General features: G+C 38.5%; 3 protein-coding genes across 5 annotated transcripts in view; 2 read left to right on the forward strand and 1 right to left on the reverse strand.

Annotated features, from left to right (window-relative positions):
• Positions 1–742: 742 nt before the first annotated feature.
• LOC308291508 (putative oxidoreductase YteT) lies at positions 743–8,956 on the reverse strand. 2 transcript variants are annotated; one of them, XM_080733536.1, is made up of 14 exons: positions 8,929–8,956; positions 7,921–8,035; positions 7,511–7,595; positions 7,213–7,286; positions 7,031–7,090; positions 6,345–6,452; positions 5,702–5,758; positions 5,149–5,279; positions 4,552–4,606; positions 3,701–3,793; positions 3,298–3,432; positions 2,991–3,092; positions 2,411–2,572; positions 743–1,754 (listed from the first exon to the last, which is right to left on the reverse strand). In XM_080733536.1, the coding sequence occupies exons 2-14, from the start codon at positions 8,011–8,013 to the stop codon at positions 1,626–1,628; spliced, it is 1,284 nt and encodes a 427-aa protein (XP_080589662.1). In that variant the 5' UTR covers positions 8,014–8,035; positions 8,929–8,956; the 3' UTR covers positions 743–1,625. The 2 variants fall into 2 exon arrangements, with proteins under 2 accessions (XP_080589662.1, XP_080589661.1); XM_080733535.1 differs by lacking the exon at positions 8,929–8,956 and adding an exon at positions 8,638–8,721.
• Positions 5,186–20,880, forward strand: part of ppih (peptidylprolyl isomerase H (cyclophilin H)) — a 34,676-nt gene continuing 18,981 nt past the window's right edge. Inside the window, exon 1 of one of the 2 annotated variants that reach the window (XM_080733539.1) lies at positions 5,186–5,770. In XM_080733539.1, coding sequence (XP_080589665.1) covers positions 5,720–5,770 — 51 coding nt within the window. In that variant the 5' untranslated portion in view covers positions 5,186–5,719. Of the gene's footprint in view, positions 5,771–14,721; positions 14,873–20,880 lie in introns of those variants that run through there. The other variant, XM_080733538.1, reaches the window with a different exon arrangement.
• Positions 9,100–13,064, forward strand: taf10 (TAF10 RNA polymerase II, TATA box binding protein (TBP)-associated factor). Its single transcript, XM_080733537.1, has 5 exons — positions 9,100–9,483; positions 10,370–10,527; positions 11,558–11,622; positions 12,538–12,652; positions 12,797–13,064. The coding sequence occupies exons 1-5, from the start codon at positions 9,363–9,365 to the stop codon at positions 12,884–12,886; spliced, it is 549 nt and encodes a 182-aa protein (XP_080589663.1). The 5' UTR covers positions 9,100–9,362; the 3' UTR covers positions 12,887–13,064.

Raw genomic sequence — 20,880 nt, forward strand, 5'->3', positions numbered from 1 at the left:
TTCTGCTCTGAGCTGTTTCTGTTGTTTGTTTTTTTCGCACTGTTTTTCGACATTGCACTATTAGGTTGTGTTGGTAGTTTCTGAGTATTTGTCTTGTTTAACAGTGAGATACTTGTTGCACTAACTAGCATTGACTGCTTTGGTCTCTTTTTTGTAAGACACTTTATGTATATATACTTATATTTAATTCGCCCCCTCTATTGATGCACCTTCTCTTTTTTGGTACTGTACTGCTCTTGTTTTTTACTCTTATCTATCTTTTCCTACTTCTCTGTAACTTTGTAAATAACTGTATACTGCTGTGCTACAACTGGACAACTGAATTTCCCCCTTGGGATAATAAAGGTATCTATCTATCTATCAATACTAAGCCCATATCTGTGAATGCCAATATATATTCACTGTGATGCCAGGGGAACCAAATCCCTTTGGCCAAATGGCCAAGACATGGCACTGGGCGTCTTACTGGTAAATATCGTATTTAAATTATACGTAACTTAACATAAGGATTTCCTTTTTTGGGGTGTGGCGGGGGGCGGGGGAAGGGGTGATGCAGTGTTCAATCACTATTTTCAAGATTCATGTCCACAAAACACTTGCAATTCCAGGGTTTTTATTTTCAGTGATGTCCTTTTGCAAACGATTAGTCTTGAGGCCAGTTAGGCCTATGTCTGTTTGATTATAAGTAACTCAAGAGATCACTTTCTCTAACTTCTTTTACAGAGACAATATGACCCCTTGCTTTTGATTGATTTTTGCTTCATTTCTGATAGTCACAGTGAGAGACAGACAACTTTACATTGCATGTAACATTTAAAATGTTGAACGTGGAAAAAAAACGGCATAAGAAATAATTTATATTGACAAGAAAAATTTTAAGAATTATGGAACAAACTCATATAATGATTTCAGAACAAGTGAATAATAATAGTTCTTCAAGTTATTTCAGATGTTTCTATTGTAGTCTTTCACGGGTCCTTCACACAGTGGTTCATTAAAAAAAAGAGAAAATCTTTGATACTGTTTTGGTTGCATATTGTAAATATATATTGCACCAGGGACATCTTCTATCAATTATAAATACCCATTGCTTCAATTTAGGCAAATTGTATTAAAAGAAATCTTTTCTTTTCACATTTTATTTTTTGTATGTCTGCCACCTTGTGGTCAATTACTGTAATGACAAAAACTAGGTGGATCACACATTTAAAACCCTGTGTGATCCATAAGACCACATGGTCTGATGCTGTTGGTGGAACTGAAAGATGTACAATAAGGTTATGTAGTGTAAACAGTTTAAATTACAATCATTAGGTCAAACACACTCCTATATAAGCACATTCAACTTCAATCAAGATTTTAACCACTTTCTATTTACATTTTGCTAAATATTTTAAAACTTTTTAATTCTACATAACATTTACAATCTGATACAAAATGTAATGAATGCTCTCTCATACACCCATACAGTACATTATCATCCCTGAGCAAAATGAGCTAAATCAACAACTTGCTTACAGAGTTATTTCTGGGTTGTTGTTATTATTTGTTACACCTGCAATTATCCAGTTATTTTCTGCGTTGCATTCTCTCTTTTAAGAATTATCAGAGTGTTGTTCTGTCATCTAGCTCTGGTCAGTGGCACCACAGTGCACCACCCTGCCCTCCAGTCGTGATTGTTCTGCTTCAAACACCAGTTTGTGGCTCAGCAGAGTCTCTTCGGGACCCGACCGGATCAAGGATGGATCATTATTCTACACACACACACACACACACACACACACACACACACACACACACACACACACACACACACACACACACACACACACACACACACACACACACACACACACACACACACACACACACACACACACACACACACACAGCCTGTGTTTACTTTGAGTACAATCACATAAAAAACAATATTAGTCAGAGAGATGCAATTCTGGGAAATTGCATGTGTGGTTGCCCTGACACAAGTCATGAGGAATCCACTGGGAAATGTTTTTATGCCAATGCCATCCTTGTCCCTTTTAAGCCCATATATGGAGATCCCTAAAGGTCATCAATATTAAGCACATATCTTGGTATGCCCATATATGGACATACTCTTAAGTACCCTACCACACAACATCTAACATCTAATGTGAAGTGAATGAGAGAAGTGCGGACCTTGATTCTCTCCAACTCCAACTCACACGCACATGCACATGCAGGGCAGTTGCCAACAGTTTACCGTCTCAAAAAGGTGTTGTAACAACAAAACTGTGCACCCCTGGACCCCATAAATCCAGAATCACATTTACGATTAAGTTTAATGAAGAAATACCAACAATGCTAATATAAGATCAGATTATTTACTTAAATGTGTAAAGATTTTGGTAAGTAAAATACAAGATCTCACCGCCACTGCAGAAATGAAGGCATCCATAAGGTGGTAGTCAGCACCACCATGCCCACTCATGCTGAAGTGTCCATGTGAATTGCTTGGCGCTGTGTGCTTGGTGGTTTTCTGGGTCAGGAAGTCGAACACGCGAATCTCATCACCATCATATGACAGCTCCCCCTAAGACAATCCAGTATTGGCTGGTTATGTAATCAGAAGGTTGTGCAAGCAGCCATTTGTCTATTAAATACTGAGCAAAAGTAATTTAACATTTGGGATCCGAACAATATCCAGGTCACGCTGGAGGATGAAGTAGGGAGTGAACAGAAATTAAGGTATCGTAATTTGGCTTTATTCAGATTCATTCCATAATGTCATTCATTCCATGACACCGGAACCGTAAAAGCCTCACTAAGTTCTCACTTCTTCTGCACTTTGCATCGCCTACCCTCGTCATTGTGTTTTGGGCTTGTCATGATTTTGTTCCATTGCACTTTAAGGAGGCAAGGACACCAGCACTCACTTTTACATGTGAACTATGCTGACGAGTGCTCCTCTTTCCACTTTTTTGTTCCATTGCAGCCAAAAAAAACCTTACCTTGCTGCCACTGATGACTGTCCTTCGCTTGCACATCTGCTCTGTAAATGCCACCATGGAAAAGGCAGCTGTGAGGCCTCCTTCAAACTCCATGTTAACAACCTGGACAAGTAGAACATAAATGAAAACATGCCTGGTGTCCTTAATGATGGATGAGTGCAATACATTACTATGAAACAGGCTCTAATGCATACACAGTGTAAAACAGTAACCCACTGAGTTATTAAGTTCTATACTTGTATATACACACAGCATATAGGTATGCATCAACTGACACTTGAATGATTTCGACTTGATATTGTCAGACCTGGTTAGTACAAACATCGTTGTCACACTCGTACACACAGCGGCCGTAGGGTCCAGTTCTCAGTGCCTCTGTAACCGACTCGATGTCTGGGACTGAGCTGGGACATATAACTGACACTGGCCAACCAACATGACCCTTATACAGACAGACAGACAGACAGACCAAAACACACATCATCATCAGTACACACACGCGCACGCACGCACACACACACACACACACACACACACACACACACACACACACACACACACACACACACACACACACACACACACACACACACACACACACACACACACACACAGTTACTTTAGCAAAGTACATGTTTAGCCACCAACTTCAACAAAATGATGATTTTAACTAGACATAGTTGTTGACAATAGAAAGCAATGATAATAACCTTTTTCACTCTGTCTAAGTAGATTTTGCGGGCAGAGTATGGACAGTCTCTTTCTATGGCACACTCCAAACAGCGGTTTCCTGCACCTGTTGGCTGACATAAGATGAGTGATGTTATATTTTATGCTTGGCACATAGCAGCCTTGCAATGCTGCCTGGATTGGAACAAACCAGGATAATAAAACAGTTTCTTAAGGACAAAGTCAGGTTTTAAACCATAAGCTTTGAGCCACTATCCAATCCATTCTTCAACTTTTACAGAAAACACATTTGTTTTGGCCAGGTATGTTTGTACAAATTAGGAATGTGTTTCAGTTAGTACACTATATACGTATACTGAATCACACTAGTATTATAATATATTTATGTATATGTTCTTGAAATATAATTATAGATGCAATAAAGCCAATATGCATAATATGGTCAAATATGAATAATTCCACTTGTCATTTTGATATCAATTTGTGTTTTTTTTTTTTTACACAATGTCCACTAGATGGAACCATAGGAGCAACAACACTGTAGTTAGTAGATTAACAGGAACAGTAACAACACTATAGTTAGTACATGAACAGAAACAGTAGTAGTGATTAACTGGGTTAACCATAATATAAAAACAGAAGAAAAGTATTGGCAAGTAGCTTGCTAATTTTTAAGTCATCTAATATATAATATTAATAATCACTTTGTCCACAGGAAAGTAAGGACAGCATCAGATAGTGTGAAGTTAGACCTGCCAGTCAGTTAAACAAAAGTAAGCCACAGTCGAGTTTGCAAAAGGCCATAATTTATGAATGCTTTGTAATGGGGGATAATTTCTTTCTATGGGGACCGCATGGATGGCATACTCACCTTGTTTTCTTTTTGGAAGTGACTAAGAGCTCCAAATGATGACACCTTGACACACCTGCCAATAAAGGTGGCATAGTTAATCATTAATCCAAATAAAAGCAGAACACTGCAACAACAGCCTTATGCCTTCAAAATTGCTTTAATACTGGGCAATATGTCTTGAAACTAATAACTGTACAGAATTTAGTATTCGTGGAACAAATGTCAATATTCCTCTTAATGCCCACACACCAGTGTACCTCGGTGTTGGTAACAGTTAGATGGAGATGATCAAGATACGTTTTTATTACCTGGCACTAATTGTATTATCGGTACATACAGTAATATGACTGGGACTATATATGTCCGTTATCCTTTGTTTTCTTTGTTGTTTCTGCTGTATGTAATGTTTCTTGTAGTCTTGTTAAGGCTACACAAAGGTCAACCTTCTATCCCTTGTATTCACAGTTCTTGTAAGGGATTTTGAACAATGGAACAAACAGTGCTGACCAGCCACGGTCACATAACAAGTGTTTGGACACCTTATTCTACCATTAACCATGTCTTATCTAAGCACATCAGATGAGTTTGAAGTCGATCATTGACTATGTTGTTTACCTGCGTCCGCCAGCCCAGTGGTGTATCAGGTCAATGTCATGGCAGGATTTGGCCAAGAGAGCAAAAGAGCTCTCTGCTTCGTTTCTCCAATTCCCACGAACAAAGGAGTGGGCAAAATGATAGAATCCAACCTGGAGGTAGAGAATTGTTTAACTGATCAGTTTAAAAGTGAAATATTATAGAAACTTCAACAAGGTAGACAGTAATACATTATTGCAGATCCAACCAAAATATCTTTGCTATATTTACTGTATCATGGCTTATGCAGATATACGTATCATTATTGGCATGTAATTAGTCAAGGTGGCACTAATGCATATTTTTAGACATATAGACATTTATGTGTGAGTCGAGAGAGAGAAAATGCTCAACACTAAACAACATACTTTTCACTCAATAGGATAGAATCTTAATTTGGGGATAATGGATATTGTTAAGTATCCTTGCAAATTATAGCTATTATCAGAGCTGTAACTATATTATATTATATTTTTGAAAGAAAATAATGTACCATATTACGATTCTCTTTAATTTCCAATAAGTGCCTTCTTACCGGCTCTAGGTGCTGAATATGGATCACATCTCCTATGGCTCCAGCATCTATCAACACCTACGAGATACTGTAAGTTCACTTTTATTCAATTTTGACAAATTCCATTTTATGTAATGATAAACATGAGAAAAAATTAAAACACAATTTAATGTATTCATGAAAGATGCACTAAATCTGTAAATCAAGAGTCTTCAACAGGGGGTCCGGGGCCCCTAGGGGGTCTTCAGAGTTACTACAGGGGGTCCTCAAAATCTTTCAGTGATATATATATTTTTTTTTTAACCACTAGAACACTAGTGTCCATATTCTGAGAAATTTAGCCAAAAATATATTCTGAGAAATTTAGCCAAAAATAGAAGACCTACAAGCTCACAACGCCTCACAGCGCGAGGCGTTTTGGGCTTGTAGATCTTCTATTTTTGGCAAGTGGTTAAATATCTGAAAACACAAATTGTTATGAATCCAAAATACACTGATAATTGTGCTGTCAAACAATGAAACTATATGGAATCTATGAACAGGTTGTGGGGGTCCCTGCTTCATCTATTTCTCAAGGGGTCCTTGGCCTGAAAACGTTGAAGACCCCTGCTGTAAATAATGGATTAAGTGATGCCAGCCAGGCACATACAGTATTGCAACTTACTTTTATCTTGTGAATGACCGGGTCATATCGGAGCACATGACATACGGTTAGCATAACACCACTCTGAGTGCAAGCCTCCACAATCTCAGTACAATCCTCTGCAGTTGTCTGAAATTATATTAAATTAGATGTGCAGCATGGTTTCCTAAACATTTTTCTAATTTAATGTATTACATAGTTTATTGTATAAACATTATACAACTCACATCCCACAGTTTAAAACATTGGTGTTTCAGATATAAAGTATTTTATTTCACTGGTGTCATAATGTAAGTCGTTCATACGCATGTAACCAAATGGACTCGACAGTGAACTTTTTCATGTCATCGTCTGGCCACGCCCACCATTAAAATCCCCCTACGTCATGGGTGGTAGTACTAGTATTACCTTCCAATGAGGTCATAGATGACAGCAGCATATAATGTCAAAGATAACTGCTGGGTCACAGTTCCTGATGGAGATATGACCTCCACTGAGCAAATACAGTATCTCCACCAGGAAGTATGAGTGCATGAATTTTTCTAGTTAAGATAAAAGGTACAATAAAAGCACTACAACCGGATTTCTATCTCAATGCAATTGTGAAATTAATGTGGCAAAATAAATTACACCCACGGTAGAGGTAAAGACGAGTTCAGATATATATTATGGGTGAAATGCTGACTTAGTGCTTGCAAAATACTCACTGCCATAGGTTTTTCCAGTAGAACATTGTACCCCTTCTTTGCAAATGCCACTGCAGGCTCCTGGGAAAGAATGTAGATAAACAATACAACAATGACAATTACTCAGAATGCTAAAGTAAAAGAGAATGACATGAAATTAAGAATTGAGGATGACGATTAAATAATTTTGTGGCAATTATTACCTTGTGGAGACGATCCGGAGTGCAAATCAACACAGCATCCGCAAACTTTTCCCTCTCTACTAAACAGTGCCAATCTAAAAAAAAAGAAAAAAAGAAAATAAAATAAAATAAGATATCCACCATTGAAACAAAAGTGGCTCCTACTATTGTACAATATGTATAACCCCCAAATGAAAACAAATCATGGCTCATACAAGTATTTAGGTAGTATTTAACGCTGAACTTGAGGCAATGTTTTGGTTTTCCCTAGAATATTTATACATTGACAATGACAAACCATATATCTTAAAAAGCCCACCTTCAAATATATTGTCATCTGCTATTCTGTGCATCTGCTTAAGTTGATTACGAGCAAACTCCCGGGGGTCAGCAACTCCAACAACCTGAAATGAGCATGAGAATAATTTGACAATACATCTAAAAAACATGGCCAAGTAAAATTCTATGAGATCAATTTTAGGTTAGGGCAAAGAGTGTCTGTGGTAGAATGATTCACTCTCAGCGACAGCACAAGCTATAATTAATAACCATATCATTCAACTTCTAACTGGAGAAATACAATAGAAATACAGTTTCTCAAATATTCATCATGTTTTGACTTTATTTAAAATCCAGTCAAGTGAAGGATTCCAGAAAAATCTATTTTCCCATTCTTGTGCAACATGCCCATTGCCCATATTGTATACATCTGTGAGGTTGTACCCCAACCTTCACTCGTTGAGGGTGGATGGTTGCAAAATTTGAGTAGATCTCTCCACGACTGCCAGCTCCCACCACAATGACATTGACAGGGGATGGCATGGTTAACGTTGTACCCCGAGAACTATGATGACACAAAAACAGGCTTAATAAAACATGAGTGAGTTTAAGTTTGGTATACAATAATCATTCAAATTCCTCCAAAGTAACGTGTTTCTACTTGTCCAATTTAATCGAATTCAAACAAAAATAAAATAGCTAAAACTAAAGTGCTGTTATTATAAACCATTTGAATATCTTGTCTTAGATTGATTTATTTATTGATTGAATACTTTGTTAGCAGTTCACATAAGAAAAGCACATGATGACAGTACAGTTCACTATTACTGATACAAGGTCTAGGATTGATTTAAATCCAAGAAAGCACAATGGCTTGTTTACAATCAGATGACAGACAAATATACACAGTATACTATGCAAAAAAACAGTCAGTGATATAGGCCTATACATTACTCAGTGTCCACTGTCCTCTATGTTTTTCTGTCATACTGGCGTCAATCACCTCTCTCTCAAGAGAGAATGAGCTTGAAGAATACCTACGTTGTAAACTTGTAATAACGTTTTATAAACAGAAGAGAAAGAAGACGAATAAAGCTGCCAACGACTCGTTTAATTTGTTCTTAATGTAAAGTCAAGTAAGTTGGCTTTGTTCAAATTACTTAGTACCTGTTTTGCCCCATAAGAGTATCCCAAATCCCACTGGGATGTTGTCACTCAGTCAGCACTGCTCATCTGACCTGACAGCACGCCAGTTTACGTTCTCTAAGGTGGAAACACTTCCTCCGAGTCGAGCATAATGATCGATAGCAAATCAACATCAAGCAGCACATCGCCATCTACCGTTTCTTTACCACCATTTCTCCAATGTCTTCAGCCCACAAACAAGCTCCGTTATATTTTCATCTAGTTAACTTTTACATTATATTATGCAAATGTGAAAATCGATCAAATAAATACATCTGTGATATTCTTGATCCATCCAAGACTCCCTACTACTATGACGAATGTAGAGCGACGGATACTCACAACCCCCCTCCCCCCTCTGGCATGAAACGTTCCAATCAGATGCAAATGTCGTCGGACAACTTCGGCTACATCCGCCAAGCGTTGGGTCCGTTCGGTTGGGTGGTCACATGACACCATGAGCAGCAGTAGCTAGCAGCAGAGTGGGACCCTTATACACAGCAAACACTAGCTAAATACGGCACTGATTGTATATATACTGAATTTAAAGTTACGCCAACAAATTAGTTCCAGAAGATTGGTACAACGCTTTCAAGTAACGTTTAAAGTCGATTAGCCTCTACTATTTCTCTGTGTTAGCTTGTTCATTCGCGCGCTAGCTAACGCACAGCTAAAGCTCAGAGAAGGAAAACAAGCTGGTGGTGAACATGGATCATCAATCTGTAACCACAGGAGTCACCCCGACCACCTCCTCAACGTCTAGCAACTGTATTGCAAACAATAGCGCGGCGGCCAATGTCAGCAGTATCCCCGCGGTCACGACAAATGGTATGTACCAAGTTACCAACATGAATAACTACATAAGTTAACGTTAGCCGCAGTGGTGGAAAAAGTACTCACATTGTTTACTTGAAGCAGTGATGACATATAGCGAATGTAGTTGGACCAGGGTAATATCACATGTGTAGGGCATCCTGCACGTGTATCAGAGTAGCAAGACTTTCATCCTTTACTGTAAGGTTGCTTTTTATGCATCTTTGTTTGGTTAAAAGGCTCAGCTACAAACACCTCTATATGAATGATCACAGACATTCTAGGGCTACCAACACACCAAAGCATGTTTCTCGAAATCATGGAAATTACATGCTGAGACATCTGATCTGAGATATGATAACTGTCTGTAATATTATGTCCCAAGCACAAGGACAGTTTTAGATAAAAACTGCTTTTAGCTACTGTATCTTTTTGGGGAAATGTTAAAAAAAAAATCCATTATTATTATTATCAAATTATACATGTAAAACTCAGATTAAGGACTGTTTTCTGCATCTGTATCATATCAACTGCTTGGCAGGGCTCACTTGCAAATGTGATTTCCCTGGTTCCTGGATCATAGTCATAGTCTAACTTTTACTTTCGTATCTATCATAGATATGTAAATGTAATAATTGAGAAAATGCATGCATTTACGATAGTCTTGATCCAATGCTATTGGAAAAACATGAAAGCTGTGATCTGGAATGTATATGTATGTTATTGTTAATACTATATAACTTGCACATTTGCAGTATGTTGAGATGTGTAGGCTGTACTAGGCTCTGGTCTCAGGTAGGACACCTACTGGGTGACAAGTAGTTCTGCCTGAAGCTCATGCATCAAATAAAAAAATATTTTCCGTCTACATGTTATTGTAAAAAAATAAACTCTGTTACAGCCTCAACCTCCGCTGCCATAGCGAGCCCTTCCACAGACACATCTGTATCCAATGGCGTGTATGTTCCTGGTGGCATCGCCAATGGAGATGTGAAACCAGTCGTCACCACAACACCTCTGGCTGATTTTCTCATGCAGCTGGAAGATTACACTCCCACAGTAAGTGTTGTTATATATACATTAACTGTCATGTAGATTAATTACCACCATTAAATGTTCCTGCAGACAAATTCATGATTATCCTATTCCATGCACCCGTGTCACACTGCGATTTGAACCTACCTGTCACATGGGCACCAAAGACCTACATGACCTACATTAGCAGATATATGCCAGGTCAGTGCTTTGCCTCCAAAAATAAAACTACCTAAGAAAAGGAAAGGTGAGGAATTTGGACCCGGTGTTGACTTGGAAAAAGACGACAACATGGGTTAGCGATTCTCCATAGGGAGTTGCCAATATTTCCAGTCATTTGTCACTAAATTTAATGCGAGACTAGAAAATAGTAACTGATTACCTGAACTTTAGCACATAAAACGTGTAAAATAGCCACAGTGATTTTTTTCCCCCAGTAAAGGTCACAGTTTCTGTTAACACAAACACACTGACCTTCTTTTAATGTGGAAGCTGTTATATACACGTAATGGTCTTGCCTGATTGTTGTCATTACACCAGTCGCATTAAATGAACATGGCCCAAACTTTCAGACACTGTCAGAACACCATAGGAGCCTATGATGTTTTGCATCAATGTAGACAGGAAGACGTTCCCGTCACACTGAGCAACGCAAGATGCGTATGCTTGCAATCTGTTCTTAATATCAAGTTCAGTGAACTCTATGCCAGGATTTATATACTGTATATCACCTCAGCTCACCTTGCAGTACCTTTAGGAAACACATCTAGTTGTTAATTGTTGAAGGTAGTTTGTGAGTTTTGTGATTTACCCAGGGGTGAGATGCCATGGGCTCGCGTGGGCTCGGCGAGCCCACACTTATTTTGCTGCACGCACGCGCGCCTCATATGCACACAGTCACACACTAATTAACAATAAAAACAGCGTGCGCGCATGACGTCATGAATTTAGAGGACCCACACTTCTAAAATCCATATCACACCACTGGATTTACCTTCCTAACACTTGATTTACAGGCCACTTCTTAATGTCAATTGCCTTATTTGTTCTTCAGATCCCCGATGCAGTGACTGGCTACTACCTCAACCGGGCTGGCTTTGAGGCGGCTGACCCAAGAATGTAAGTGCAAATAAAAGCAGACACATTCTGTGCAATAGTAAGGTCAGCTATTCCAATGTGTGCATGCCTGAGACCAATTTGAAAGATAACATAATAGAGGGAAACTAGTGATTACAGAATATAGATCTCAGTGATGTTGCTAGGTTTTCAATGTAATGGGTCCGGGGACCCACGGGTGGTCATTCTAATGGGTCCCAGAAATGTTTTATGAGTCCCCAATAAAAAAAATGTTCGAGCACTGTGAGCTTGTAGATCGGCTATTTTCAAAATGTTTGCCTCTTATATTTATTTAACAATTTGGCTAATGTTTGAACTAGGGATGTGAAATAAAATTGTTTTTTGACTCGATTATCGACTCATGCTCACCGCGACTCAACAAATATCAGTCGAAAATTTGTTATTTATTTATTTATTTGTTACGTTTTCCCCCCACTGAGATCTATTGAAAATCAATGTTGTTTCACTGCTATTAGAGTGATTAGGTGCATTAGAGTCAGTATAGGAATATTGTTGTATTATGCTATCACACGTGTGTATATATACAGTACACACACACACACACACACACACACACACACACACACACAGCAAGAAATAGCATTTATGTCTAAGTAACTATATTTTACTTTAATTTCAATGACTCCCAGTTTGATATGCGTTAGGCCACAGACTCTCATTTGATAGGATTAGTATCTCTGGGATGTTCATTTAAGTCTGAGAGTGTACAAATCAAACACTCAAGGTAGTACCCAACTATCAATTTAGCCCTCTCAAGTACCCCACATAGAAAACCAGTGGCCTATTACATCCAAATATTTCTATTGTATAATGGCAGCCAGGTGTTTTTTCCCCCCAGCAGATGGCAGCCATTCATAGCAACAAAGCTAATCATTATATTCTCTTTATATTTTGTAGAATCCGTCTGATCTCCCTCGCCTCTCAGAAGTTCATTTCAGATATTGCCAATGACGCACTGCAGTACTGTAAAATGAAGGGTACTGCCTCAGGTAGCTCTAGGAGCAAGACGAAGGTATGTATTTATACGTACAGTATGTACTACACAAGTTGTTTTATAATGTGGTGTGTTTGAATAAGACAGTGTGAGGGTGAGGAGTTAAAACATTCCCATCTTATTGTGTGGTTATAGTGGTTTTCTGTTATCTCTAAACTACAGGATAAGAAGTACACCTTGACCATGGAGGATCTACAACCCGCCCTCGCAGAATACGGTGTCAATGTGAAGAAACCTTATTACTTCACATAGTCATGTCTTTTCTGTCCAAAAGGTTTTTTCAGCTTCTCTTATTTCTATGTCCTTTGTCACCCAGTAGAGCTTGTTGACACCTTTTGCAAGAACATTTTTCAGCATGGTGCTTTAGTACAGCCTTTGATGAGTGCTCAGTCATTTTGCCTTTTTTTTCTTCTTTTTTTCTTTTTTTTAGAACTTAATTTGCATTGTGTGGTTTGTGTAATTACATTGTTTATTGTGAAGAATAAATCCTGAAGGTAAAGCCTGAATACGTTTGTCCAGTGGTGTGTTCTAGACTTTTTTTGAGGGCATTCTATATGATCCGTGGCTATTCGTGTGGCCAGTGCATACGCCAGTGCATAATGCCTATCAGATACGCTACTTTGAAAGGTTCACAAGAGCATACGCTTTTTCCAAATGTCTTCACAGCAACACAGCACTGCATTTGTCCATTTTCATTCAATATAATGGTTTTATAGATGGTCCATTAAAGCAGTGATTCTCACATTTGTCAATATAGCATCAATATAAGTTTAACCACCATACAGATCCATCTAGAAAAAATTGAATTTGTGTAAAAGTAAATTTTCTTGAAGCTTTCATACATTTTCTTTAAACATTCATAGAGAAATGTCAACCTTCTGAAGTCAGAGTTGCTTGAAGTCCAGTGAGACGTTTCCGCAGTCATTATGATTTGGGGTTCTATGGCATCTGCAATGCTTTTTAGATGGATCAATGAGCTTGTAGATCTGCTATTTTACAAAAAATATTGTAAAATGTTTGAAGAAATGTGTAATATTTTGGCAACACATCTCGTATGTATGTATCTTGTCTTGTGGGTCCCTGGCACAACATATTTTCAGATGCAGCAAAATATGTCATTTTGGGGGTTCTTGCTGGATATGCTCTAAACCAGAGGTTTTCAACAGTGGGTCCGGGTCCCCAGAGTTACTACAGGGAGGCCTCCAAATCTTTGTGTGATAGAAGCTTGTTTATATAGTAGGGTGACCAGACGTCCCGTTTTACCCGGGACAGTCCCGTTTTCAAGCTGCGTGTCCCAGTGTCCCGACAAATATCTCTAAAACACTAATATGTCCCGGTTTTCAACATTCACTGCAAAATTGTCCCGGTTTTCGCCAGAATTAAAATAATAGTAGCTGTTTTCAGTGGTTGTATAGACATTTATCATGTTCTTTTCATGAAAACATGCTCACCTAACCAATTAGAAAAAAGGAACAAATTCATTGCGTGTCTGAATTCAACACTGAGCCTGTTTGTCAATCACTCACTGCCTGTTTGCAACCCTGAGGTGCATGTGTGCGCGTGCACGAACGTTAGAGAATGGGCACGCGCGTGCGCGGTAACGTGCGCATTGCTTTTAGGGTCCCAGTTTTAGGCAACAGTGTTTTGCGTCCCGGTTTGAGTGGCTGGAAATATGGTCACCCTATTATATAGACCATTTGAACACTTGTGTCCATATTCTAAGAACTTTAGCCAACAATAGCAGATCTACAAGCTCACAACGCCTCACGCTGTGAGGCGTTGTGAGCTTGTAGATCGGCTATTTTCGGCAAAGCGGTTTGGTGTAGAGGGGGGGAAAGAGCAACAAAAATGTATATGAATCCAAAATACACTGATCGTGCTGTCAAACAATTAAACTATATGGAATCTATGAAAAGGTTGTGGGAGTCCCTGCCTCATCTATCTCTCTCTCTCTCTCTCAACTAAGGGGTCCCTACCCCTGGCCTGAAAACGTTGAAGACCCCTGCTCTAAACCATTTCGCGTTTGGTGCTATACTGAGCCGTAGTATGTCCAATGAGGGCCACCGTATGGGAAATACACAGTTTTTCAAACCGGTCGCATTATCGCATGTTTAGTTGTTTGAGCAACGTCAATTAGTCTTTAATAATTGACTAGGAAGGAACAAAATGAATGTACAAGTCCAGCCATCAAATCCCAACAATCCGATAGTTTTCTTCGATGTCACCATCGGAGGACAGGTGAGTCAAGAAAGACCAAAACACTGACTGGTGTGAAAGCCCGAGAGTCGCATGCAGCTCCCAGCTAGCGCAACTAGCATAACTTAGCATTTAGTCAAACACTAGGCATACCATAAATATATCATAAATATCACTCTTAAAGTTCATTGGTTCATAGTAATTGATTTAATTCCGGCATTTGGCTTATTGTTTTTTATTTGTTAAATAGATAGTGGCTATTGTGGTTTAAATTAGTATTATTCAGCTAGCCTTGGATCAAGACTATCCTAGATGGTACAGGATGGTGGGCACCAAGGAAGAGTGGGCACTTTCCAAACTGTTATATTTAATATTTGGAAAATGTTTTTTAAGGATACATAATTTGAAGATGCTTAAACATTCAAAAATGAAGGTCTAATATTTCTACAATTGCTACAAAACCTGTATATCCATTATCCACTTATCCAGTCATTTTGGGGCATGCACAAGAAGTTGAAAGATAATAGTCTCTCTTGATAATGATGTGCATGCTATAGTGCCCGCCTATCTTCTAATCCTCTTAGGTGTAGGCTATTTTATCGAGTGAGTCAGTCTGACTTTTTCTTTTGTATCTACCAAAAGTCAGACTCAATAAATAGATCCATGGTAGTCTTTTCACTATGCTTAAACATGAGATTCCTGGTCTCATCTGCATATTATGTAGCGTTGCCTAATCAGTTTAGTTTATTGTTGAACTTGCTTGCTCTATTCTTGACATTCTCCCAAAAGGATTTATGTTACAAAACACTTTTACTCAAGAGGGACAACACCCGTTGCACGTTGATGGTGTATTTTGTCCATGTGTGGTCCAGCCCTTTTTATGTATGGAATGCATGTGTTCTGCAAATAGAAAAATGAAAATATTTATTTGATGCTCATAGTGTGTACCAGCTAGCCTAAGGAAATATTAAGAAGTTTTTGTATGTGCACATGCTAGACCACACAATCAGCAAATGTCATTAACAACTTGCAACGTGTATTGTCCAGCTTGAGTAAAAAGAGATGTTTTTAATTTTTTAATTGTAGTTATAGAGGGCAATTATAATTATATAAGGCTTATTGGCCCTTTAAGGTGTCTGTAAAGCACATTTTATAAAGCACATTACAGTAAAAAGCTACTTTATCATCCTTGCATTATTGAGGTGTTATCAAACGGTAGGAAATTGGAATACAATTAAGCATTAATACAGTAATATTGTCAAATAACATGATTTCATGTAAGCATTCTTATTGGATATATCATATAATATTTGTTAGGTTGTCAAGTCAGGGAAGCCAACTTGAATGAGTCAGATTGAAGTGAGAGGTTACATTTAATATTTGTATTTACAATGCTGCGCTGAACACTCTTTCACACCTTAATGTCTATTATCATGTACATACCTCATACCCGCTGCTATGTTCATGCACCCTATGTCTCACATGAGGGTGGATTTTGCTAAGCATATATATATTTTTCTACTGTACTGCAAGCTGCCAAGTTGAACAGAGATTGTAGTATTGTGACATACTCATTACACACAATAATTAATGATTTTAGTTGTAAGTTACTTGCTACATGCTAGTAGTTGCAACTGTGAGCCTTCTTTGTTACAATTTATAAATTGTGATGGTGTGTGTGTAATGAATTTGAGGAATGCTGCTTATTGCTTAAATGAGTGACTGCTCAGTGCTCATTGGAGGAATCTGATGTTCTTGATCTTGACAATAACAGACTGGTATATAATAAGTATTGTTAGTGGATGGCTGCTTGGTTGTGCATTGGATGGACAGAGTTCAGTTCAAGTTGTCTTTACATAGTTACATATAAAATACTGTGACTTTAGTTTTGTCACAATTACTATAGGAAGAATTTCAGAAGATCAGATTTTAGAACATTCAGGTCAATGTTGACAAGTATTGTTTCCTGTCTTAAATCGGGCTGATGTAATGTTTTATTGAAAGTTTGATTAATGTGGTTTCACTTCATATTTGTTCTGTGCTGGGAGAAAGGTTCTGCTAAATTTGAAGTAAGTTGTGTACAGTTCTGGACCAGACCAGATCTGTTATGAACACACAGAATGCCCATAATATGGGAAAGTAGTAGTTATAACAATTTACAACTTGGGAATCATGAGAAGTTTAATTTGACCACTAGATGGAGTTGCCACTTACCAAACCATTTTAAAAATGCTTGAGAATATATTCTGAGCAACACACAGTGAGAGTACACACTTTCGTGTTCGAATGCAATTTATTCATTTTGAATCCCACTGCAACGTTCAGTTGTTAGACCTTCATCAGGTTATCTAATAGATCAAGATAAACCTGATGAAGGTCTAATATGACTGAAACACACAGACTCTTTTAAAGTTAAAATAAACAAAACGGAATGCATCATACTGTACACTGTACAGTATTCTCTTGAACTTGAAAGAGTGTTCTTGAACAAGATAAAGAAATGGACAATAGAAATGCAAAAGAATATCCAAATGTCCAATATAATGGGTGCTCTAATATACCATGTATAATAGAGCTGAAAGAACTTCACATATAATTCTCATTAAGAGGATTTTATTAAATTAAGTGACATTGAGCAACACAGGCTCTTCCTAAGACCAGCTATAGAAATGGAGTCCATTTACAGTAATTACTAATTACATTACATACCATTCTCAAAGTAAAGAACTTTAGAAACAGAAAAACAAGAGGTGCAGGGTGTAAATTCTTTTACTTGGATTTTATTATATTTGAACTATATATAACATACATCCTGTAAATCAGCACAGCACATGTTTGAACACTGGTCAACACCACTGGAGTGGAGTAATGTATTCTTAAATGTATTGCCCAAAGGGCCATTCTATAAGTTCCCAGTCCAGATTTAGTTTTTCAACTAGTGCACTACGCACCTTTCTAATGCGCCACTATGATAGGATATCTTCTGCTCTTTGCAGAGCTGATTGCTTATACAAAACAAGCAGTATCTGAATTTATAAATAAAAAGCTGTTAAAAAGTACCACTTTTAAGTTTTACAAGATCTTTTTTATTTTGTTTTTATTATAAACATTTACTCCCCCTAGCATATTTGTGATTGTGTGTTTGCTGTTTGTGACCCTGTTGTATACAAACACACTTTGCTATCATATGATAATAGATACATTCTCAAAAATGATAAAGGTGCTAATCATCAGTCTAGAAGAAAAATTAGATGTAATTTTTATATTGTCAGTGTATCTAGTCTCCAGCAACTGATGAGGTTTCCTGCAGTGCATACTGCATCTATCGAGCATGTTGCTCATTTTGTTTTGCTTTCACATGGAGTAATACAGTAATAGAAAACGGCATCCTTTCTGTTCAGACAGTGGTAGGAAGTTTGTGGTGATGGGTTCCTTTGCTCAGGTGCCAGTACCCACGGCATGAACAAATATCATCCGGCAGTTTATTGTATGGCCCTGCCTTGTCGCTCTTTAACCAGAACACCACACCTGTCAATGCGCTGTTCATGCATTCCAGCCAAAGAAGGTTGACGATAACATAAGAAGGTATTCCAAAGCCCAACCACAGACACAGCACAGATATCACCAGATAAGGCATCCATACTGAAGCGAAGCCCAGAGTTAAACTGACCCACAGAGATGGACGATGCATGACTTGAGGTTCTGTCAGGAAATTATTCTCATTACTCTTGGTGTCTTTCATCGCCACAGATCTGAACTGTAAATCGCTCCTTAGGATCTGGCGAGGTTCGTTCCGCTGTTGATTCAGCTTTTCGGCTTCTTCAAACCACTTGTATAGCCTGGCGTAGTGGGGCAGCAAAGTTAAAATGACGTAGATGAAAAGCCCGAAAACAATGTAGCTGACCATTCTTGACTCGTGTACTTCACACACCAGTGCCATAGCTCCTCCCAAGTCCTCGATTTCCATCATGTCTGTTGTCACTGATACGATGTTGTGGACAACAGCCATTGTCCACATCAATAAGACTAAGACTACGTTACATAGAGATTTGCGGAGGGGGCTCCACCTGCTTGTTGGCATATCCCCTGACACATAGTCCAGCAGGCCCAGGCCTACTGTAGGTACTGGTAGTGCTGCATATACTGCAGAGGCATGTCCCAAGATGAAGCAAACAGACACAGGAGATCTTATAGGCCCAAGAAACCACAAAAACATCATGGAGCTTGCCAGGAGGGCATCAGCCACAATGTAGGACAGTGCACATATGCTTAGAAAGGAGCTACGGCATTTACGCTGGCATAGGTGCAATACAACCATGCCCAGGCCCAACTTGCACAACAAGAGGAACATGTACTGGGCAGTGTTGTTTGAATGACAACCATTCTTCTTCTCCCAGTACTCTATAATTGCAAGCATTTTGACGGTGCTGTTTCCCAGAAATGTCGGCAAGTTGGGTGACATTTTGGCTAATGCATTATCACAGTTCACTCCAGCCTGGGTTCAGAAAAAGCTGTTGAAGACAAGAATAATAGTGGTTAGAACACACACAAAAAACCCAATTAAAAATAAAGCAGATTCAGCATTTTCTTATGAGAGACTTTGACATGCACACTGCCAGTAGGAAAGGCCAAGGAAGGCCTGAATATTTAAAGGGGCACTTCACCCGTTTATGTTGAGGGCATAATTTTGTAGTTTGTTTCTTGTTTATCTATTTTGGACATGGATTTCCAAATCTTTGACACATCCACGGGTTTCCAACGCCCCATAGTGCATTGCGCAGACGCTGTACCGGGTTGCATCTGCGACGCGACGTGAGCTTGTATGTCTGCTGTTAAACCGGAAGTGTGGTCCAAATAATCTCCAGTAAACTCCCGCGGAAACAGGTGGATAGACTTGAATAATTATCTCAGTTCTTCCTGGACTACAATGGACTACAGTCCTGTAGTTCTGACTGTAGTCAGACTCCAGTCAGAACGGTCACTCCAACTGATGTCTATTGAGGTCGGAATGATGTGAAACTTTGCCCAAATATCCTGGCCACACAACATTTGAGATCCACATGGAAGCCACACCGTTATTAGACCCTGACAGTCTTGTTTTATTATTGTTTCTTCCTTGTACTTTGAAGTGAATGTTATTATCCTCTTCTGTTCATATATATTATTTTGAAAAGATTTATGTTTGTCTCATCAAACAAACACATGCTATGTTGCACCTGATTATTGCTACTTCCTGTGTCTGGCTGAGCCATCAGTCACAGTACACAAAGCAGACAGACTGAGTGTGTCGGGGGGAAATGTGGTTAGGTAAGAAAAAGAAGAAAAAAAAACAACTGTGGAAAAAAAAGGAAGTGCTGTCTGTCACCTCCATCTCTGCCCTTTCTTCACTGTCATGACTAAATACAGCAAAACTACAGAATCCAGGGGATGGCATGCAAATGCATTTCACAGTACTAAAATAATGTTTTTCTTCTTTTTTTATACTCGGCATGACAAGTCACTTCACTTTAAGTGTTGAAACTCCTATTGATAGATCTTACTCCTATTGATAGATCTTAGAAGGTCATCTGGGAAACAGAAGACTGAGCCTTTGTACTGTATCAGCTGCTGTGCTTAATAGTGAGATGTCAAAGCAATGTTGTTACTGTATGTTCAGTGGTGTAGGCAGGCATTTCTAGCATTTCAAGTTTAACTGGCCTACCTGTTATCAGAGTGACTTTGTTGCACTTAGATTGCTTGTTTACTTAACCGCTTACAGTATGTTGTTACTTGAGTCCGCAGCCACTCATCTGCTAAATAATCCTCCTTTACATTGTAGAACATCATGTTTTATTGTTGACTTATTCATATCTTCTGGTCATAATTCCTGGCCTATAATTCTATTTATTCTCTGTTTAATAAACTTCAGTTGTCATGTGATGTGATGTGATATGGTATGGTATGGTATGGTATCGTCTTGTTCTTCGAGCTTGTTGCTTAGTGCTTACAGATGAGTACTTGAGCTGAATCATCACTCACCAGTTTTAATAGTGGAATAGTCTTAGTAATAT

This window comes from Nannobrachium achirus (assembly GCF_963921795.1).
Source record: "Nannobrachium achirus genome assembly, chromosome: 9".
Classification (NCBI taxonomy): Eukaryota; Metazoa; Chordata; class Actinopteri; order Myctophiformes; family Myctophidae; genus Nannobrachium; species Nannobrachium achirus.

What these genes read in the sequence shown, in the direction of transcription:
- LOC308291508 (XM_080733535.1), bottom strand. An exon ending in ATATTCAGCACCTAGAGCCG is followed by an intron (nt 5,280 to 5,701) that starts GTAAGAAGGCAC and finishes CTCTACCTCCAG; the next exon opens with GTTGGATTCTATCATTTTGC. An exon ending in CACTGGGCTGGCGGACGCAG is followed by an intron (nt 4,607 to 5,148) that starts GTAAACAACATA and finishes CTTTATTGGCAG; the next exon opens with GTGTGTCAAGGTGTCATCAT.
- taf10 (XM_080733537.1), top strand. Translation starts at nt 9,363, where the DNA reads ATGGATCATCAATCTGTAACCACAGGAGTCACCCCGACCACCTCCTCA. An exon ending in CCCCGCGGTCACGACAAATG is followed by an intron (nt 9,484 to 10,369) that starts GTATGTACCAAG and finishes ACTCTGTTACAG; the next exon opens with CCTCAACCTCCGCTGCCATA. An exon ending in GCTCTAGGAGCAAGACGAAG is followed by an intron (nt 12,653 to 12,796) that starts GTATGTATTTAT and finishes TCTAAACTACAG; the next exon opens with GATAAGAAGTACACCTTGAC.